Source organism: Cadophora gregata, assembly GCF_030347475.1.
Source record: "Cadophora gregata isolate MNR1 chromosome Unknown scaffold_5, whole genome shotgun sequence".
Classification (NCBI taxonomy): Eukaryota; Fungi; Ascomycota; class Leotiomycetes; order Helotiales; family Ploettnerulaceae; genus Cadophora; species Cadophora gregata.
The window spans coordinates 1,476,505-1,497,564 of NW_026695928.1; the positions used below are offsets into that span (position 1 = coordinate 1,476,505).

A 21,060-nucleotide genomic window follows, 5' to 3' on the forward strand; every position below is an offset into this window, starting at 1 on the left:
AGTCTGGAAATTTCTCCAGCCAATTTTTAGGCGAGGCTCAGAAGCATCCCGCCGCTAAAACACCCCCCAGCCTCGTCTCTTGCCCCTCCAAGAACATCAACGAGCAACGAGGAAATCATCGATGTCACTCGCGCAACAATTAATTTTCATCGATTAAATCGCGGTTTCCATCATGGCGGGGGGCGCACAGGCTCAAGATAGTAATGTGGGGTCGCCGGCGCCGAAGCAGAAGGGTCGGGCGACGGTGGATACATTGAAGTGAGTCTTGATTTCGCTGGTCGCGAGGCCGAGTGGACTTGTTTTTACTGACGCTGGTACAGGATCGGTTGTATTGCTATGGTAGTCAAAGTGAGTACTACTCAACCCAGTCTCATGTCAAAGCAACCTCAGAGAACACATTCTTGTTTAGACTTTTAATCTTTCATGTGATTACTGAAGTCGAGAATAATGCTAAACGATATATAGGATGGCAAACCACGCAAAGCAGAGATTCTGAGTATCAAAGAGACTAAGAGTGGTCGGCAATTCTACTGCAATTTCGATAACTTTAACAAACGTCTTGATGAATGGGTACCGACTGCCCGCATTGACTTCACTCAAGAGGTAGAATGGCCAAGTCCAGAGAAACCCAAAGAGACGAAAAAGGCTTCTGCCCCTGTGGCAAGAAAGACAGTTGCTCAAAAGAAAGGTCAGAAACGACCTGCAAGGACGAGAGAGGCATCAATAGCTTCAGAAGCAAGCACGCCACGGCCTTGGCCAGAATTCTCGGAATCTCAGAAGGCTACCCCAGATCCAGAAGGCGAGGAGAAACTTACTCTTGCCCTGGATCTTGATGCTACCCCAGGAGCCGAGGAAGATGATCCCATGGATGTGGATGAAGTTGTTCAGAGCGCTGTAGCGGCGAAAGCAGAGCCTCCTGAGCAGTACAACCGGGAGGAAGAGATTGAGAAACTTCGAGTTGGAGGGTCTATGACCCAAAACCAAGCCGAAATCTCCCGTATCAGGAATATCTCGAAAGTACAGTTCGGTAAATACGAACTCTACCCGTGGTACTTTTCACCGTATCCAGAAGCCTTCACGCAAGAAGATCTGATGTACATTTGCGAGTTCTGCCTGAGTTACTTTGCCGACAGTAAATCATTTACACGGCATCGACATAAGTGTACCTTGCAGCATCCTCCTGGAAATGAGATCTACAGAGATGACTATGTTTCATTCTTTGAGATCGACGGCCGTCGTCAACGGACCTGGTGCCGGAATCTCTGTTTGTTGTCCAAGATGTTTTTGGATCATAAGACACTTTACTACGACGTCGACCCGTTCTTGTTCTACGTCATGACAGCTAGAGACGAGAAAGGTTTCCACCTAGTCGGATACTTCTCCAAAGAGAAAGAAAGTGTGGACGGGTACAACGTCGCTTGTATCCTCACACTCCCACAATTTCAAAGGAAAGGCTACGGTCGCCTCCTCATTCAATTCTCGTACGAGCTCTCCAGCATCGAAGGCAAGCTCGGCTCTCCAGAAAAGCCTCTTTCCGATCTAGGACTCCTCTCCTACCGACAATACTGGACCGAGAACCTCGTCGAAGCTCTCATCGAAGCCAATGAGACAGACTCCAAAGTCAGCATTGACATGCTGGCGAATAATCTGTCTATGACGTCTCAGGATGTGGAGAGTACGCTGCAGGCGTTACAGATGCAAGTTTATCACAAGGGCGAGCATAAGATTATCCTGCCCACGCATCTCATCAAGAAGCATGAGACGATGAAGGAGAAGCAGAAGACGAAGCCGAAGAGGGTTATTGATCCAACGCTGATACAGTGGAAACCACCTGTTTTTACGGCGAGCTCGAGGACTTGGGGCTGGTAGATGGAATTGGGTGGATCGGTTTGGGTTGGATATACTTATGGCGTCAGGGATACGGCAAATAAAGGCGTAGTGATAGGTTGTAGAGTAGATTGATATCACAAAATTGTGAGGATTCATGGCAGGATGAATTGATGCCTTTCGCTATAGCGTTGCGTATGTCTACTTTCAAGGGTGCCTGCCTCCTGAATCCTATTATTACATTATTAACTCACCTTCAGCCACCCTTCTATTCTCAGCAGACATATTCGACCCTTCTTTCTAAGCCTGCATCTACGTCCTTTCTGATTTCACTTGCCACGTCCTTCGAAAAGTACGCAATGCCGAGCTCTTGACTAGTATACCAACTGCAAAGGCTTCGAGTTAGCATGATCTGAATCAAAACATACACTCCCGTGTTTCCGTCATGTCAAATAACATCATGGCTCGAGAACGTACCTCGCACGGTCCATATTCCCACTCCCCAGCACCGTCACCTCTTCATCAACAATGACTAATTTCAGGTGACTCTTTACCGGCTCCTCGTCCCTCTGCACGCCATCACTGGGGTGATAATACCCAATCTTTAGCCCTCCCATCCTGCCCTCACCCCTCTCAATGTCCACATTCTCATCTAGACCTCGCTTCGTACGTTTCCCACAGACCTTTCTATACCACCTCCTCAATTTCCACATCTCAAACTCCGTAACCGTACCAGCGGTAACTAGTTGCTCCAATATCATCAATCGGCTGCTCGTCACGAGATGCACGTCGACGCCGCGGTTGAGGGCGGAGCGTAGAGCAGCGATAACCGGGAAACAGGTAATGTTGGGGGTTTGGATATAGATGGTGGAAGTTGCAAGGGAGAAGGCTTGTAATAGGAAGAGGTTGAGAGGAGTTGGTGGAGATGGTGGTGTGGAGACGATGAGAAAGCGGGGGTTCAAGTGGTGGGGGGAAGGGAGAAGGATGGTTTGGGGAGGGAGTAATGTTGGTGGGAAGGCTCTTTGGGTGATTAGTGAGGTTGTTGGAGCTGCTGTTGCGGTTTGAGGTGTTGCTGAATTTGCATTTGTTACCAATCCTGGTAATTGGGCATTTGTCTCCTCAGACTCGTTGTCTTGAGGTAGAGAAGCAGGCAAGCTCGTCTTTCCTTGCGCCCAAAATGCGACCCAGAAATCAAAAAGCTTCGCCGCAATACCACCTCTCATCTCAATACACCCCTCAAACCAATTCTCCCAGCTCACATTACATGATGGCATGAATGCGAGCTTGCGATCCACGAGAATGAATTTAGGATGCATGACGCTAAACGGTCGTACAAACACACTCTTCACATCCATATCTAGCCCCGTGAGATCTTCAGGTGCGGGCAGTCCTATATCAGCCCATGTTGACGCTGAGTAGACTTTCCCATTTAGCGAGGATGTTTGGAAAAGTTTCTGGGCGATAGATCGCGAGGAGAAGCATAATCGGACATTGATCTTGCGATTCTGGGATAGGCCTTTGCTTGAGAGTTTTAAGAGGAGAGAAGAGATTTGTTCTTGGGAGATGGATTTCGCCCAGAAACAGGTTACAATGATGAGCTCATGGCTTGTGGACTCGCATTTTTGGAGAGTGCTGGTGAGGATCTCAGCACCCGTGCCGAGGTTGAAGGAGAGTGGTCGGGAGGTGGTGATTAGATTTGAGGCATCAGAAGACCAGTAATTTGGCGACTCAGTTGTGGTGGATTGGGCGGCCTTCTTGACATTATAGAGCCAGCCTTCTGTGAGGGCTTTGGTGAGGGTCGCCATGATAAAGGAATCAGATGCTGGTGTGTGGGCATCGTGTCATGAGGCGGTATAAAGGGAAGCCATACTTGCGCGAATTTAATGGAGTTTAAAATAACGAGTTTGGTAAAGTATTGGGAATGGTACCTGACATTGCTGAGGTTGGAGGAGGAAAGAAAGTTGGCAGAGCATGACCAAGCTGATGTTGACAGTCACGTGAGGCATCTCGCCAAGAGGACGCCCTTGGCAATTAAGTCTGAGAAGTAATTATCTATATCAATAATGGAAGAGGAATCGACTGCTTGTTTCGCCAAAGAGTGAATGGGCTCGCAATTTTTGATATGTAGAGTTGTACAGCTATAAATGAGAAGGCACATTTGTCCACAAGCTGGGAGGGGCAGTTTGCTAAAATGGCAACCTCGCAACAATCAAGAAGTTCGTCCCCGATCAGTATCAAAAGTCAACAGACAACAGTCGAGCTCAAGAAGGATGATTGCAGAGTTCTCGGGGTTGCCTCGGAATTGCGAATCCTCGAGGCTGGCCTTGGCGCCAACTCCTCCACAGTTCCTTGAAGGCAAAGGCTGGTCTCTAGGAATCGCTACAGGCTCACTTAAAGTATTGCGCTGCCAATGGACAATCAGCCAGGTAATAAGTAGTTCGTAGGATCATTAATTCAGCCACGTACGGTGCCTTGGGGCTTCAGCTTCTCTGCTCTGCTCTTCAGCCTCGTGTGTTCAGTTGTTGCAGGGATCTAAACCTCGGCATCTCGAACGGGCGGATGACGGCTGCGTTGACGATTGCCACAGCTTCCTCCGCATTCTCTCCCCACACCAGCTATTCTACCCCATTCTATCTGCGAACTACTTCTATTACACCTCCTTTCCTTTTTCAAACTTCGAGAACTCATTATTTCTGTGGCTTATTGACCACCATGGCCCCCAATAGACAAGTTATACTCCCTGTTATCCCTTTAGCCAAAGATACTGTCCTCCTCCCCGGAATCGTCCTGAGGATCCCAGTTGCTAGCAACCGCGCTGATATCCCCGCCTTACTATCCAATGTTTACAGTCGAGCTGCATCGAAAACCCACAGTCAGAGGCTCGATAATGTCAACATCGCATGCGTGCCGCTGGGCTCGCCTTACCTTACGAGCCATGGCCAGAAGATGATAACGGGGGACGAACGGAATCTATCAGCGAAGCAACGTCAGGACGTGAATCCTGGCAGTGCCACAAAGGATGACATATTTGGTTATGGAGTGGCTGCGAAGATAACTGGAGTCGAGGGACGAGGTACCGGCGAGTTTGCTTTATTAGTGGAGGGGATTGCTCGGATTCGGATCGAAAAGGTCACCCAAGAACGCCCATTCTTTGAAGCAGAAGTCACATACGAATATGACGATGGTAGGCCCAAATAAATATATGGTAAAAATAAGGCTAACACCCACAAGCAATATCAGCGGAGGATGTCGCAATGCAAGGACTGTTCGCACATCTCAAGCAGCTCTCTCGCGAACTGCTGACACTCCTTCGTTTGTCCTCGCTTCTTCCCAGGACTTCCGGATCTGTTGGGCTATCTCCAGTTCTTGCTCGGCGACTCGAATTATATATTGCACGGAAAGGTTTACAAGATGCAGGCGTCTTGGCGGATTTCATGGCAAACATAGTTGAGGCTTCATTTGAGGAGAAGCTGGAGGTTCTCGCTGCTCTCGATGTGAAGGACCGCCTCGAGAAAGCTATTGAGCTACTTCAACGCCAAGTCGGAAACATCAAGAACAACGTTAGCATTACAACCTTTACAAGCACAAGTCTTCCTGCAAACATCGACCTGGATCAGGTGAATCGAATTAATAATCAGAGGACACGAAGACATGGCAATGCAGGAATGACGCTACCGAATGGCCTGGGGGTGGGAGCGCCTGGGGAAGAAGACCAAGAACCGAATGAAATGGAGGAGTTAAAGAAGAAAATTGAAGCTGCCAAAATGACACCAGAAGCTGCAAAGGTTGCCGACAGAGAACTCAAGCGGTTAAAGAAGATGTCACCTGCTCAAGCGGAATACCAAGTTACTCGAAACTACCTGGAAAATTTGACTGAGATCCCTTGGACTACAACCACCGAAGATCAACTTGGTGTGGAGACATTGACCAGAGCAAGAAAGCAATTAGACGATGACCACTATGGACTCGACAAAGTGAAGAAGCGTCTCCTCGAGTACTTGGCTGTGCTCAAGCTCAAACAGTCCATCAATGAAGATGTCAATGCGCAGATTTCAAAGGCAGAAGAAGAGAAATCGGAAGCGAAATTGGAGATCTTGAAGAGCAAGAAGATGATCGACAAATCGCCTATTCTGCTCCTAGTTGGACCCCCTGGTGTTGGAAAGACGAGTCTAGCAAAGTCAGTTGCCACAGCCTTGGGACGTAAGTTCCATCGAATATCTCTTGGAGGTGTGAGAGATGAAGCGGAAATCAGAGGACATCGAAGAACATACGTTGCAGCCATGCCGGGTTTGATTGTCCAAGGCCTGAAAAAGGTCGGGGTCTCAAATCCTGTCTTTCTTCTTGATGAAATTGACAAAGTTGGGTGAGTACCATTCATTATGTATTGGAAGCTTGTCTTGGACATACAGTTATCGACATGCTGTAGCCTGACTTGGGGCGTTGACTTTACCCGAATCTTTCTTCCTAGTCTTTGCATGCGTCTCTGACGGCCGTGAACACAATGCTGAATGTTTATGCAGGACATCGAATTTTCATGGTGACCCTTCTGCGGCCATGCTCGAAGTTCTAGATCCCGAGCAGAATCATACATTCACAGATCATTACGTCAATATTCCAATTGATCTAAGCAAGGTTCTTTTCATTGCAACTGCTAATAGCCTTGACACTATTCCTCCTCCTCTGCTAGATCGTATGGAAACCATCGGTCTATCAGGATACACCACTCTCGAAAAGCGCCACATCGCTCTCCAGCATCTGATCCCAAAGCAGATACGGACAAGTAAGCATCATTCACACTTAACGACCTGCCAAAGACTAACCCTTCGCAGATGGTCTCGGGGATGGACAGGTCGAGTTCAACAACGATGTAGTGTCCAAAATCATCGAGTCATACACTCGGGAGTCTGGTGTGAGAAATCTTGAAAGAGAGATTGGCTCAGTCTGTCGTGCGAAGGCTGTGGAGTACGCTGAAGCAAAAGACGCTGGCCATTCGGGTAAGTCGTTCCTAACCCTAGCAGGATATCACGAACTGAACTGTGTCGCAGAGAAGTACAAGCCCCAGCTGTCCGTAGAAGATATCGAGGAGATCCTTGGTATCGAGAAGTACGATGAAGAAATTGCCGAGAAAACAAGGTAATCCATCCCGATTATCCCTGACATTTGTTCCCGATGTCGTGTTCCCAATGCCATGGGCAATTGCGTGAAATGCAGGACAGGAGATACAAAATCTCCGCATTTATATTGTGGCTAAGCAAATGCTGACGAGAAATGACCAGTCGACCTGGGATCGTGACCGGTCTCGTGGCTTACAGCTCAGGTGGGAACGGGAGTATACTTTTCATTGAAGTCGCCGACATGCCTGGAAGCGGGAGTGTGCAGCTTACAGGAAAGCTGGGAGATGTCCTGAAGGAGAGTGTTGAGGTAGCACTAAGCTGGGTAAAAGCCCATGCTTACGAGCTGGGATTGACAGCTGATCCCTCGGAAAATATCATGAAGAATCGCAGCATCCACGTCCATTGCCCATCAGGGGCAATCCCAAAGGTATGTCTAATTTTGCACCATTCTAACTCTTTCTGACGGGTTCCAGGATGGACCGTCAGCTGGGATGGCGCATACGATCGCCCTCATCTCCTTGTTCTCCGGCAAAGCCGTCCCTCCAACAATGGCTATGACTGTAAGTTGTACTTGACCAATCCTCTGGGACTCAATTGACACAAAGTAGGGAGAAATTTCTCTTCGCGGCCGAGTCACTGCAGTTGGAGGTATCAAGGAGAAGCTCATTGGTGCTCTCCGTGCTGGCGTCAAGACCGTTCTCCTACCTGCCCAGAATAAGAAAGAGTAAGCATGCAATCCACCCGTTGATCTGCCCGAAGCTTAACGTTACCTAGTGCAAAGGATCTGCCACAAGAAGTCAAGGATGGACTGGAAATTATCCACATCAGGTATGTATCGCAATGTCTCTCTTCATCATCTAATGCTGATCAATTGTGCAGGCACATCTGGGAGGCAATGCAGCATGTCTGGCCCGGAGTACACTGGCCTGGAGAGCAGAACTTTGCTGGCATCGAGAGCCGATTGTAGCTCATCTTTCGAGCGATTTTTGACACGGCCTCCCGCTGCATTGTACAACGTATTCCCCCCTTTTCCCACTGGTTTCTTGTATCTGCCCTATTTCTGTCCAAGAGTTGCAGCACAGTGCAGGGAATTGGGAGGCAGGAAGGTGGTTTGATTGGCCCCATTCTCGGATCTCGAGGCCGAGAAATGGTGTCACGGCGTCAGACTATCTCGCACTGCATGTATGTAATGTAACTACCGCCATCAATCACCTGAAGATTCTTTTGATGCAACTTGAACACATGCTACCCCTTTTGCCCTAGCACAAGCCTGTATGATCTGCCTTGAACCCTGTATCGTCGTCCCAAGCATTCCAAATTCTTTCCAAATGAAACAAGGCGGACTCTGAGCCCATACCACTTCTGTTTACTTCTCGCTTCTTTTCTTGCATCATATCCCCCGCAGCTTACCCGGCCTCCTACCCTCGCTGCAAGATTAGCCAATCCTTTATTGTCATCCACATCTCTCTACCCCTCCTGTTCACGCACGTATCCCCGTACAGACATATGCAAGCCGCTCAACACAGGCGCAACACAACATATGCATGCAAGTCGCCGCTCCGAATACTTCGGAACCAAGGCTAGGAAAGCGGCGATCTGTTCGCTTGATTCCGAGGTGGGTGGGAAAGGCAAGGCGAGGTAAGGATGTGCCTACGGTGTAGATGTTATGTAGTGGAATGGTTTAGTGTATGGACATGGATAGACATGACTGGCAAAGCTGTGTTCTGCAGGAGATTGAACGTATGAAAAGCACGAGGATGCAGCTGAAATATGAGCTTGCCATTGATCTGCATGGTACTTGCCAGCTTGCTTGCACTGATATCGGATTTGCGATGGAGGCAGAATCCACTAAATAAACTTGAAAACGCCAGCCAAAGAAGCTGAGTATCACAACGCAACACACAAACTTCTGGGCCTTGTTCGTGGGAATCCCCTGGGTATGCTTGCATATCTGCATCGGTGCTCTTCATGCATGCAAGTATACGGATTAGAAGTGTTCGTGAGCCACAAGGACATCGAGCAACTTGAAGGAAGGACACATCAGAAAAGGTGAAGGTGGACATCGGTGTAAGCTACGCAAGCAGTTCATGCACAGTCCCGGAGATGTATTACCATCTGGTGTAATCGCACATGTACGAAAAATCGATGCCTGTGTTGGGATTTGTTTCGCAGGATCAGGAACCTCTATTGGTAAGGTCAAAATCCACATGTAAGAGTAGCGAATCGAGTAAATCAGACACAGCAACTACAATGAATCGAATCTCGACACATAACATAGGATGAGCTGAGAAAAAAGCGAGTTCATGCCGCACAGCACGTGTCACAATATCTCTTGTTTACTTTGGTTCGAAGGCGATCACTATGAACCAAGAATGTGACCAGTATTAGGGTGCTTTACTGTAGGGAAAAAACTCTTCATCATGAAATTACCAACAGCTTGAACTTCTCGCTGTCTATCTCTCGGGTCGACCAGATTAAGATGTACAATATCTCCTTAATTATTTCTCACTTCACCTGAGAGGAACTTGAGACGTCCATATTCGTTGCTTCTGTTCCTATGTACTCCACCAAGCTCTAGTACATGACTCCCGGACATGAAAACATGTGAAGCAAAGATATGCACAAGGACTCTGCCCACATGGGTATCAATGTCAACAAAGTTATCGTCCCCTCTCAACTAAGCGAAATTCAAATCACTCAGAAAAGAAAGAAAGACATTCCATTCCTCAAGCTTCTCCGGAAATATTGACCGAAGTCCCCGAGTCCCGAGTCCCGAGTCCCTGATCCCGTCATCGGTAGATCGTCGCAGAACAGAAAAATTCTCCATTCTTCAATCCCCTTCCGGACTTCGGAAAGATCTGATCTGATTGTTCGACCCGATCCCATTGGTTTCGATTTCTCGGGTCAAGTCACTGTCTCACCCACACATGAACACATACACACAGACGCAAAGATTCAGATCAGATTCAGATCACTGTCTCAGCCGCCTTTTACCGTGCGATTCCTTCCCACCCTCCCTTGCTTTTTGGTAGTTTGCATTAACACTCCGAAAATATGCATGAGCCGCTATAGTCTGACGAACTATAACAACATGCTTTGATGCATAACAGAGCGGATATAATAGCATGGCGTTTGTTGCGTGGCTAGCGTCTTTAGACATGCACTCCTGCGTTTGGTTTCTTATGCGGAGGATGCATTTTCTCAGCGCAACGCTCGCTTGGACTGTTTGGTTTGGTGCGTTCATGCGAGCACCTCTGCATTGTTGCTTTTCCAAGAGGCGTTTCGATCGATCATGATATGCTGCTTTTCTCCGTAGGGTGTATGATGATGCCATTTGAATCGTTCTTGAGATTGAGTCTGACCTTGGTTCAGATTGTGCTTTTTATTTTTCAGAGCTCTGTAGCCGACATTTGAAACATTTTGACAGCTGGGAATTGAGGCCGCAGATACTTGTCTTAGACACAGAATAACATGCTTAGGGAGCCGTGGCTCGATTTTTACATTCTTTATCGAGACACATGTGGGAAGACACGCTTGTGCCGTGATGACGATGGATCTTCGTTCTTTGCAAGTGCGTGGTCAAAGTAGCATCAAACTCACACAAGATTACATTTCGCCTATTCACAGGCACGATGTATTGTAGGACATGGCATGGCGAAGAGAAGACACTGCACAAACATAAGTTCAAGAGCATTGCATTGGGAAGTTGTGTCGCACACAGAGTGGGCTCGATCTTTGCGGCAGTATGGTAGACGTGGACAGTCTTTGCTAGAGGAGATTCTAGAAAGCAAAATGAGCTAACCGACTCTTCTCATCGTGGATATATGAGTCGATTGGTGCATCTTGGGGCCTAGACACGGATCTGCTCGGATGCTGAGCCGTAATGCCAATGTTAGCTTCAGCTAAATTACGAGACACCATACCGTATTGTGTAGTCTCTGCATGCCCCGATATTGTATAATTTATGCCGATCAAGATATACTCTTGGACTCGTTTCTCGAACCGGTATGATCAAACGAATCAACCATAGAAACTGTCATCAACAAGAGGGTGTCTCTTTAGAAAAGTGATGTATTGTTCTGGTCCCGCTGTCTTCCAAGGGTAAGGCGACAACAGCCAACGTGCAGGAGCCGTTGTATTGGTCCCATATTGCCGTAATCAAACGTGCAGTAGTTGTGCGATCGCCAACTAGACAGTCCCGCTATTGTGAAAAGCTGGAACGGAAAGGCATTCCGGAGGAGGGGGATATGCGAATCTCACGTACTCCACTGCCGGTCGTGCTTACAATCTCCTGGCACCAATTTACGGCTTGCACACCACTGGTGAAGTCAGCGAGGTGATCATTTGTTACATTTGCGGAGGACTGATGTGAAGAGGCCAGAAGTAAAGTTATGTCGGCGAGGATTTGCGCTTTGAGATATAAGCAGGTCGAAGGGACCATCACAGTCATTCAAGTTTAGCAAGGATTGCTCAAATGCCGACATCAAGGCCTAAACTAAGCCTTCTAGCTAAAGCTCCACGAATCGGCCTATGGGGAAGCGTACCAATCTATAAGGCTTCCATTTTTATCATTGGCTTGAGTTAGAGATATGCAAAAAGAAAGTAATCCCAAGAAAGACGGCGCAGTCACGATAATATGTGGTGGGTGGATCTCATTATTGGACTGGTTAATACTGTAGATTTGAAATTTTCAAACTCTCTCGGAGTTGCTTCCGAACAGGGGTTTAGTGGCGATGATCCTGCTTCCTGATAGAATTAGCTAGACAATTAAGGGCGCTGGTGGGTTGGACTTATTAAGATTCGGCAATTGGAGAATAGGAGAAAATGGAGAATAGGGAAGATCATGTGCACGCCGGGATCGGGGCGTCGGTCGGATCTTTAAGCACATGGGAGAAAGCCGTCTTGGAGGCACCGCTATCGAAATTTGGCTGGTGAGGTTATCGATAAAACTATACGATAATGACATGTTTATGACAAGGCTATGCCATTCCAATAAGGCTGGGAAATTGCAATATACTGCATGGGGCCTCTTGTACCCGTAGCGCGGTAGTCTATTGAACTGAGTGTTGTGTGGCAGGTGTCACAACCCAAGGCGTAAATCCTTCGGGCTAGTCAGCCACACCTTATGGTGCCGGTCTGGCGGGTGAGGCCAGTGCACTCACACTTTGTTCGATGGCAGATGCACATCATCGAGACGAAGGAATTAAGGCGACATTGGCGTTGGTGCTACGCTGGGTCTGCGAACCGAGAGTATCTCGCTGTTGACTTGCTCGATTAGGTCTAAAGGTGGCTTGCACCTTAGGCCAGCTCCCAAATATACTCGAGTAGGTATAGGATTGACAGGTTTTGAGCAGTTTCTGAACTTCGAGACTAGCATACAGACGGCAGCATTAAGTCTGGCTGTTGAAGGTTGGCTTGCTCGTCAGAAGACCTGTTGGCTCGGGAGTGTGCCGAGTCTCACGGTCTACTAACTCCTGAGTAACGAGGAGGTACAAAAGAGACTCCCGTGATGTGGGGAAATGCAGACTTATACCAAAAGTTGCTTAAAGCTGTACGAGCTTTGGGAACAGAGGCCCAGGTCTAAACTCGCCTCAGCGAATAGTGAAAGAAGCTTTAGCACTGGGTCGGGCTCCACCCAGACTCTAGGGGAATATCTGCCATACGAAATGCTTTGATCTTGGGCTTTACGTGCGACCGTGCGGATCCACGGTCGTAGGATATTTTGAACCAAAAGGAGATTTTGATCGTGGGCTTGTGGAAGACGGGCATTCGGCTCGTCAAACACATTAAACAATTATCCGTTTCTGAGCTGGCTTTCGAGCGGCCGCCCTGATGCCTCCTCTTGAGTGGCCGAAATACGAAGACTGAACTCTATGGAGCAGATCTGAGAGTAGAGATGGGCAGATCTTGAGCCTCGCAGTCTGGGCATTGAACTCTAACAGCGGAGATGGATTTTAATGCTGACCAGCGGAAGAAAAAGTACCAACGTAGATGCACTTCAAGTAACAATGAGAAAGTACCGACTGCTTAGTACGGCATATTCAAGAAGAAATAACAAGCACGGTAAAGTAGTATTTGTAAACAGCGAAAAGAACCCGCCGTACTAAACATAGCTTCCATGCCGATGAGATTTGAGCGGGGGTATGAAATCAATGGGTTTGCGTAATATATTTATTTGGCGACGAAGCCTGACGAGGCTGGGAACATGCTGTCAGCCTTGATCCCCACAACATGGGTACACACAGTACCACCCACTGATCATATCCATACAAGGCTGACGAACTCTTAGAGCGGAGGGGGCACCGGTTTCGCCACGGCTAGCGGCGGTGAGGAACAATGTTGACGGGAGGACGTTGGCCCCAGCCCGTGAATTAAGGTGTGAGAGGCTGATTTCGGGGCCAATAGTGTCGCTGCTATCGACTCGCAATCGATAGAGTAGGTGACCAAGCGGTTGTGATAAATCCCTCCAACCTTCCCACCTCTGGATGGATGTTCAGGAAATGAGGAATACATAAGGCGCGGTCGGTGCTGGTGCAGCAAGGTGTCCTTTGGCATGGACACCTAACCTGAAGCACAAAACACGAGATTAAATGTCCTTTTGCGTGCGCTTTGATGATGGCCATGTTCGGATCTGCTCTGGTCTGGTCTGGTCTGCTCTGCTCCAATAGTAATATCGGCCAGGGCGGTGGCTATAAGCCGGGAACGCTCATCAGACAAGGCAAGGAGGGTACCGCCAAGCTCTGGAGTTGCATCAGGCTTTTCTGATGATCGCCAACCGCTGACAAGGAGTTTGCTTCGCTACCACAGTGCTGCAAGATCGACGCCGCCGCTCCAGGCTTACGCTTTGTGCGAACCACAGCGTCGGTGAGCGTGCATGGCTGCCTCGAAGCGAATTTTCCTGGATTTTAAGCTGGAGAGCGCAGGGGGACGTGAGCAACGCAACACACCATCGCGCCGGATGTGGCATCTTGTGAAGCTGTGAAGCTTCGAACCTTCGAACCTTCAAACCTCTGGAGTGACATTGAGATAGAGTTTGATTGCCTCCACGGCTGTGGCAAGATCGGACGGACAAGACAGGACAGTCTCAGTCTCAGTCTCAGTCTCAGTCTCCATCACATCATTACGCACAGAGGCTCGGACCCGATCGGAATAATATGGCCAAATGGATCACCGAGGGGCTCGTGTGGAGGTATATTTTCCGTCTGAAATGAGCAACATTTATGCCTTCCAGCTTTCTGCGTTTTTCTTGACGCGCGCCGCGATGGGGATGCGAGACGAGACCTGCCCTGCCCTGCTTCTTGTTTCGCACGGGACTCAATGCATTCCATGCCCCCCGCATCTCGCTGACAAGTCCTGCAATAAACGCGGTGGCGGTCGGCCTGCAACTGTATTTCCCCATCCAGCCCCAATTTCGATGGTTCGTTTGAGATGGATTGCTTTTAATATCGCCGTCCCACTTTCGGTCACCACGGGCAACTTGGGACACACATGTGAGCATGGGAGCCGCCGGAAAACATGCGGCCCGCAACGAAAGTGAGGACTTTCTGTACAGTGCTTTTACGAGGCGTCATTTCCATCAGGTGCCGTGGACTCCGCTCCGTTGAAGACTCTGCTGTTGCATCGAATCGAATAATAATCAAGTCAATTTAGAGCGAGAGTGGTCACCTTCGTAGGTACACCAGCGGGTCTTAGTTCCACGTGCTTACTTTAAAATTCTTGAATGTGAGGGAACATCCCGCACTACGTAGATGAAAAAGTGAGAGGGGCCCTTTCGAGAAAGGAAGGTCGACGGCCTCGTTCATCTTATTGCGCATGTCTTCCCTGTTCACAACATGGCGGTGGCTGGAGATTGAGATGTGAGTGAGGCGTACTTTGTGAAGCACGGAACAGCTAGCTAGCTGGCTGTACGGTGTCTCCTCTGGGAATAACGAAGAATGGCAGGATTGCGGCCGGCCGCACAAGACTTTGCAACAAGATCCTGTCTGTGATTTTGACTTTGGTTGTGTGGCAGAAGCAGTGTGATACAGTGATACTGTACCGGGTTTGTTTAGATGCGCGATGGGATCTGGAGATAAGAAGCGGAAGTGGCCCCCTATTCTTAGCGAAGCTGAGATGGTGCCACTGCCACGAGGCTCATACGGGTTTCCCGTCGCAGGCATGGCAGGGCTCTTCAACAGGCCTCTTGTCCTTGTCCATATTATGATTGTCATATCGAGCCAGGGCAGCAACCGCAAGGCCAGCCATCAAACGCGACCAGCAGGACCCAGGAATCAATAGCGTAGCGTCCAATAACCGTCCACGACCCGCCTTCCCCTCCTGTTGTTGATGACGGGAAATTGACAAGCACAAGCACAGGCACAGGCACAGGCACTGTGCCCGAGCCACCCCTGGAGCATGCATGTCGGTTAGTCTGTGGCTGTTCTTGTTGTTGGGAAACCCTTTCTTTAGGTTCCCCTTCCCCTCTCTTTCCCCCCCAGTTCATATCCACATCCCGATCAAGATCCATCTCCCATGTGTTGTGCAGCCTGTCCTGTCCTGTTTTGTCCTGTCCTGTCCTGTCCTGTCCTGTCTGTGTAGTAGTGCAGTGTTGTGCTGGCCCGCTGGTCACATTCGCTTCTATCCGAGGCACCAAAAGGTACCGTGGGATCCTTACCCGTCTGATGTGTCTGCAGAGCGGTTCTGCCCGCACTGTGCATCTGCCCCTCAGCACGCGCTTTCTATTGTTCCAGATAGAAATACACTAGGATTTGACGTTCTTGATACGGCATTTCTGTCCGATGTCGTATTGACGCAGCTGGCTTTGGGGGACGTGGACGAGCAGGGATTGCTTCATGGTCCAATCTAGTTGCACTTGTGAGGACTCTTCAATCTCCAAAATCACACAGCTCTGATCCTCGCAAACTTGCCAGTAAGGTAGTCATACGCTCTTGGCAAGAATATCGTGAAGATTACGGTACCTGCAGCGCGAAGAGCATTGGACATCCCATGTGACCTGTACCTAGGTAGGATTGAACAAGCACCGCTCCTGGAACATTTTCGGAGACCATGTCAATCCCGCCCCAAGAATAAATTGTAGAACTAGGTTCATTGAATAGAATGCTCATCAAGTCAAGTTCTGACTCGTTCGAACTCGAAGGCATGAATGATGTCCAATATTTTTCCGTTTGTGCTACTCAGATAGGAATGGCATGCATAAATGATGCTAGCAAATCTAACAGCTGCCATCGGTCTTCCCAGTCAATAATGGATGGCTTGAAAACTTACCAGTGATGCCTGGACAACGTGGAAATGGAGACGGTGCCGCTTAGTTTAATTGTCCGCAGCCGCTTGTTCCTGGTCGATGGCGACGACGATATGCTCTGTGAATCGAGCAAAATTAAACGAACTATTGACAGGGCTATACATCGCACGTAGCCCTTTATGCTTTCCCAAGGCGACGATCGTGATGTTAATCTGTATTGATGGACTGTATAATCATTGCTGTGGTTGCAACAGCTCGTACCTACACTCCAGAGAAATGCGAAGAACTCGGCTATCGTGGATGGCTGCTGGCCCATGGGAGCGTTAGAGGCTCAAGCGCCACGGCCATCAGCGTGATCGTCCCGCTGCGAAACGCATTTGAAGTATTATTCCATCCAGGAATGTTGAAGTTTGCGATTTGCGATTCGCGGTTTGAAGTTCGGAATTTGGATCGCTCGCCAATTTTGACACGTACTCGCTTCTCCGTACGCACTCGTAAATTTCCCTGGGGACGCACAGGGCATTCAATGAATACAAGGCTCGGCTGTCGCGACATGACATGCAATAATCTTCCAGAAGGACAGCAGGCTTCAAGCTAGAAACGGCTTTTCAGCGCTCCGCATGTTCAAAGTTAAAATCCTCGGCTAGCTGGCTAGGTGACTAGGTGACTAGGTGACTAGGTGACTAGATGACTAGATGACTAAGGTAGGTCACTTCGGGACCTGTCAGGCTGTCAGTGGACCGCTGGCCTGGGCCGTCGTGTGGGCCGAAGCACGAGCGATGGCGTTCCTGAGCTCCCTAGAGCCGGGAGGCAGAGCTGGAACTTTGGTTTGGGTTTGGAACAGTCGTTAGTCGCTGCCGGTGCCAATGACGCGCCGTCGACTCCGCAGGCCGAGCAAATTGCAGGCCATCCCAGGGATGGCTCGCCCTGTCACCAGGCTTGGGTTGCTGCAGTAGTCAAGTAGTCCTGCAAGGCAAACTCAAAATTGTCTAGATCAGACGACTAACAACAATTCAAGCAAGTCATGGTGGTCCCGACTCCCGAGAAGGTCTCGGGCAATAGGCGCATTATTATTATTGTCACGAAGGGATGCGATCTGATCAGCAGCAACTCTTTCATGCGCTGCTGGAAGGTGGGGGAGCGTCGGAGCTGGGCGCTATTTTCAGCGTTGTCCGTTGATTGATTGATTGATTGATCAGCTGAAGCAGTATCCTAGGGAGGAATATCTGCTCGCTCCCAGCAACGGACGACGAGGGTCTCAAATTGGGAGGCGGGTCCTTGTCGTGCCCGTCAAGCGATGAAGCGTATCTTGCAGTTTTCCGCGCAGCGTTGCAGGTCAAGCACGACCAGGGAACATGGATGGGAATGAGAAGAGGTGCAGAGCTGAGATGAAAAGTCCAGGATAGTCGACGCTGTTTTGTCGCCTTCTGCCGTGGTTGCCAAGGACTGCTGAATTGGACGACAAGAAATCAGGGATGGATAGACTTAGACACGGTGACTGCAGGCACGATCGCTGGCTGCAGGCGTCCTAAACAGGTGCAAGGATTGCGGCGACTGACGTTGCATGCTATCATGGGCTCTGTGAAGTTGGGGAAATGGGAAGCCAAACCACGCACATGTACGTGCGTCTGTATCCCGATCCCTCAGTCTGGGTGGACAAGAGCAGTTCATCGCTCGAGGCGAGCTGCACACATGCATGCGCCCGTTTTGATGCTTGCTATTTCCTACCTCTTGGAAACCTTGGGACCTCACACTGCAGATTCGGGATTCACAGCGTCAAACTAGGCAAGGGAGATCAAGATACAAGATCGACCAAGGGTCGGACTATTGTTTGGCCATAGTTGTGGATAGACTCATGGAGCAACAGTCATGTACGGGAAGTCGCTGTGCCGGACTCATAGAGTGCTGGGTGTTGGTGGCGGAGAGCTATGATAGGTCTATTGAAGGTAGTGCTCGCAAGTCGGCCATGGCGTCGAAGAATTTTGAGGCTGCTGATTGATGGTAAAATCGACGTTGCTTGATGGCCAGCGCTACATTGACCTGCCTGCGTATCGTGAAGCGATGTGGTGAGATTGTAATGTGAAATTGTAGGTACTGAAATCATTGTAATCATGTCACATTGGGGTGCGGGAGCCTTCATTCAAGGCAGAGCGGCACCAAAAGAAGGGTCCTATTTGTCCTCGGCGACTGCTGAGGCAAGACATGACCACCCCGCGCAACGGTTCATTCTGCGAATAACTGGGTTGACGTGTGGGCAGAGAGTCAGCGAGAGGTGGAACCTGGAGGGTATGCCAGCTTCCGTCCGATGAAGAAGTAGAAGAAGAAGCAAGAAAGTGGAGTGTTGGAAGTGGAGGATCCCAAAGAACCAGAGACGAGAGTCGCGGCAGGTGAACGAATCGAGGAGGGAGGAAATGAGTCGGCCAGCACTAGGTTTGATAGACGGGCAGGATGTTTATAAACTCCGAGGCGCGTGGGTGGAGGGGAGGGGAGCAAAATAGACAACGGCGGTCCTGTGTAATAAGTCTGTGCCCGATGCGGAAGTCCAGACGAGCGCAATGGGGTGAGGCGTGTCAGAACAAGAGGGACCTGGATCACCAGCTGGCTGTGCGCACAAGCGACACGGCCCTGTTCGTAGGGTTGAGGATGAGGATGAGGATGAGGACGAGGTTGGTCGGCGGTCGCAGAAGTGGTGGGGTGGTGGATGGTGTATGACGGATAACGGATGATGGATGATGGATGATGGATGATGGATGGGGTTTTGAAGATGGGATGAAAGGGAGGGATGGGTGGACAACATGGGACGGAGCAGAGCCTTGGAAGGGGCAGGGGAAGGGGACCTCGAATAACAGGAAAGCGGCACTGGATGTCAGTCATTCCCTACGGAGTGGTGTACACCTGAATGCTCGTATATGGAACTGAGATGTTGAGTGAGGTACGGTAGATTGTCGAATAGAATAGAGGAGAGGTCAAGAACAACAAGATCTATGGCAGGGGCCAAGTCTATCTCCCCTCTATCTGCATCTCTATCTTTGCCTCATGTCCCAACGGCATATAGCTTGATACCGCAATAATACTGTACCGTACCGGCCCTAGCAGCAGCCGCCTTGCACTTCCCTTTCGAGCTACCCTCCCTCCGTTTTGCCTCGTCCTGGAGGTAAATTACTCTATTTTTTATTGCATTGCATTGCATTGCGTCCAGAGATGGTGGGTCTGCCGTCATTTCGCCAGCCCAGTATTAGTCCGAGCGATCAAGTGTATCAGTTCGTCCGTTCGCTGTCCATTGGAGAGGGAAGCCTTGCCCAGCCCAGCCAGCCTTGCTGGCCGAGGAGTATTTACATGTTCAACTCCCCCGGCCTCGTCGTTACTCTCGATTCTACAACGGAATACGTCCTGGCAGTCAGTCAGTCGTTCTCGCTCCCGCCAACCCCTCCAGCCGCTGTTGGCTCTCTCCCTTTTACTCGGACTCGTACCTGGAAGGCTTCCCAGTGCTTGTGCTTGTATTCGAAGAGATTCGAGTCCACCATCGCCGAATCATCATCTCTTGATCGCGGACTGAGTAAAAGTCGCCAGCTTCACCAACGACACCAGCTCAGCTGCATATCTCGGAAGCAGTCCCTACGGAGATTATTCACAGCTCGATTGCCCTGGTCGAATCACTGGCACACCTCGCTGCACAAGGAGGGAAAAAGGTACGCGCTTCACAATCATGCATCAATCCAATTCCAATCATCCAAATCCGAATTCATCTGTATCTTGATTGGACCCACAAAGCACATCCTGTATTGCCACCGTCGAACATGGCAGGCATCGCAATGGCATGGCATGGGCAAGTGTCCTCCCCTTCAGTCGATTCCCGTTTCCAGCCGCCTTAGCCAGGTACCACCACCAACTTCGACACTGCCGTCCAACCGAGCCGCACTTTTCATCCAAGGTTCCTTGGAGCAGGGTATTTAGGGATTCTCCTGGACACGGCAATGGAAGTGCCTCTTCTTGGGCATACTCGTTCGCCAGAGAAACAGGACGAGGTGGACGCCTAAGTGTCGCCTACACCTGGGCAACAACTACACTTGAGGTGGGGTGTATATCAGTGGAACGGTTTCCACATCAGCATCAACGTTTATCCGTACATATCCCAAATGACGCTCCCCGACCTCAGATCCCTGGCCAACACGCAATGTACAATACCTGCTCTGACTCCATTGAGGGAGGATTAGAGCGACTCTGGTCCCCCAGTCCTTTCGGCACTCATCTCAGGATCTGGTGGGATGAACCTCTCGATATGCGCCCCTACTGTCTCACAGGATGTTGAGGTTCGCTTGGAAGTCCCGTCCTCTGACATGGAATGTCGTATACTCTGTCTGGCCTCAAGTCTCCGTCCCGTCCTGTGCTGTGCTGTCCTGTTCCTGTTCTCCATCTGGTACCTGCGCCACAGCTGCATTTGCAGGATGCTTTGCCTCTGCATTTCGGTTCCATACTGTACCAGCAAGTCTTGAATCTCGGAGACCTAACTAAAGTTTAACAGGGATTCCAGGCATACCAGACTCTACCGCACCAGCCCATACCTTTATCCTTGCGATCAACTGCTCCTAGCACGCCACGACGAGCACGTCCGGGCACACCCTGCCCCTGTCCCTGCTACTCAGTGAGTCCCCAGCACCCCCAGCACCCCTAGCTGCCCTGGCCCTGGTCCCCTGCTCAGTCCCCTGCGCTGCTGTGCTCCGCTACCCCTTCTCGCCCTTCCCCTGCCCTGTCCGCAGGCCTAAGCCTGACTAGCCGACATTCCAGCATCAGCCCCAGGCCCTGGCTCACTAGCGACTCTAGCTCCCAGTCAGAAACCGCACCGCACGAACGCCCGCTTCACCATCAGAGACAAAGCTA

General features: G+C 49.9%; 4 protein-coding genes across 4 annotated transcripts; 3 read left to right on the forward strand and 1 right to left on the reverse strand.

Moving 5' to 3' along the window:
- Nucleotides 1-139: 139 nt before the first annotated feature.
- Nucleotides 140-2,006, forward strand: ESA1 (Histone acetyltransferase). The gene is made up of 3 exons (XM_058504860.1): nt 140-258; nt 321-348; nt 466-2,006. The coding sequence occupies exons 1-3, from the start codon at nt 173-175 to the stop codon at nt 1,867-1,869; spliced, it is 1,518 nt and encodes a 505-aa protein (XP_058359416.1). The 5' UTR covers nt 140-172; the 3' UTR covers nt 1,870-2,006.
- A 95-nt stretch (nt 2,007-2,101) lies between these two features.
- On the reverse strand, nt 2,102-3,632 carry ONS95_011259 (uncharacterized protein; the record flags this gene model as incomplete). The annotated part of the gene is made up of 2 exons (XM_058504861.1): nt 2,102-2,213; nt 2,305-3,632. 2 exons carry the CDS (start codon nt 3,630-3,632, stop codon nt 2,102-2,104), a joined length of 1,440 nt encoding a protein of 479 aa, XP_058359417.1.
- Nucleotides 3,633-4,340: 708 nt separating this feature from the next.
- ONS95_011260 (uncharacterized protein) lies at nt 4,341-9,093 on the forward strand. Its single transcript, XM_058504862.1, has 10 exons — nt 4,341-5,011; nt 5,059-6,190; nt 6,348-6,607; nt 6,657-6,821; nt 6,873-6,960; nt 7,104-7,368; nt 7,415-7,501; nt 7,550-7,665; nt 7,716-7,769; nt 7,821-9,093. Exons 1-10 carry the CDS (start codon nt 4,387-4,389, stop codon nt 7,906-7,908), a joined length of 2,880 nt encoding a protein of 959 aa, XP_058359418.1. The 5' UTR covers nt 4,341-4,386; the 3' UTR covers nt 7,909-9,093.
- A 10,290-nt stretch (nt 9,094-19,383) lies between these two features.
- ONS95_011261 (uncharacterized protein) lies at nt 19,384-20,136 on the forward strand (the record flags this gene model as incomplete). Its single annotated transcript, XM_058504863.1, has 1 exon — nt 19,384-20,136. One exon carries the CDS (start codon nt 19,384-19,386, stop codon nt 20,134-20,136), a length of 753 nt encoding a protein of 250 aa, XP_058359419.1.
- Between the last annotated feature and the right edge of the window lie 924 nt (nt 20,137-21,060).

Coding starts and splice junctions, on each gene's coding strand:
- ONS95_011260 (XM_058504862.1), top strand. CDS start 4,387: ATGACGGCTGCGTTGACGATTGCCACAGCTTCCTCCGCATTCTCTCCC. Junction 6,608..6,656: donor CCCAAAGCAGATACGGACAA/GTAAGCATCATT, acceptor AACCCTTCGCAG/ATGGTCTCGGGGATGGACAG. Junction 6,961..7,103: donor GAAATTGCCGAGAAAACAAG/GTAATCCATCCC, acceptor AGAAATGACCAG/TCGACCTGGGATCGTGACCG.
- ESA1 (XM_058504860.1), top strand. CDS start 173: ATGGCGGGGGGCGCACAGGCTCAAGATAGTAATGTGGGGTCGCCGGCG. Junction 259..320: donor GCGACGGTGGATACATTGAA/GTGAGTCTTGAT, acceptor ACGCTGGTACAG/GATCGGTTGTATTGCTATGG. Junction 349..465: donor GTATTGCTATGGTAGTCAAA/GTGAGTACTACT, acceptor AACGATATATAG/GATGGCAAACCACGCAAAGC.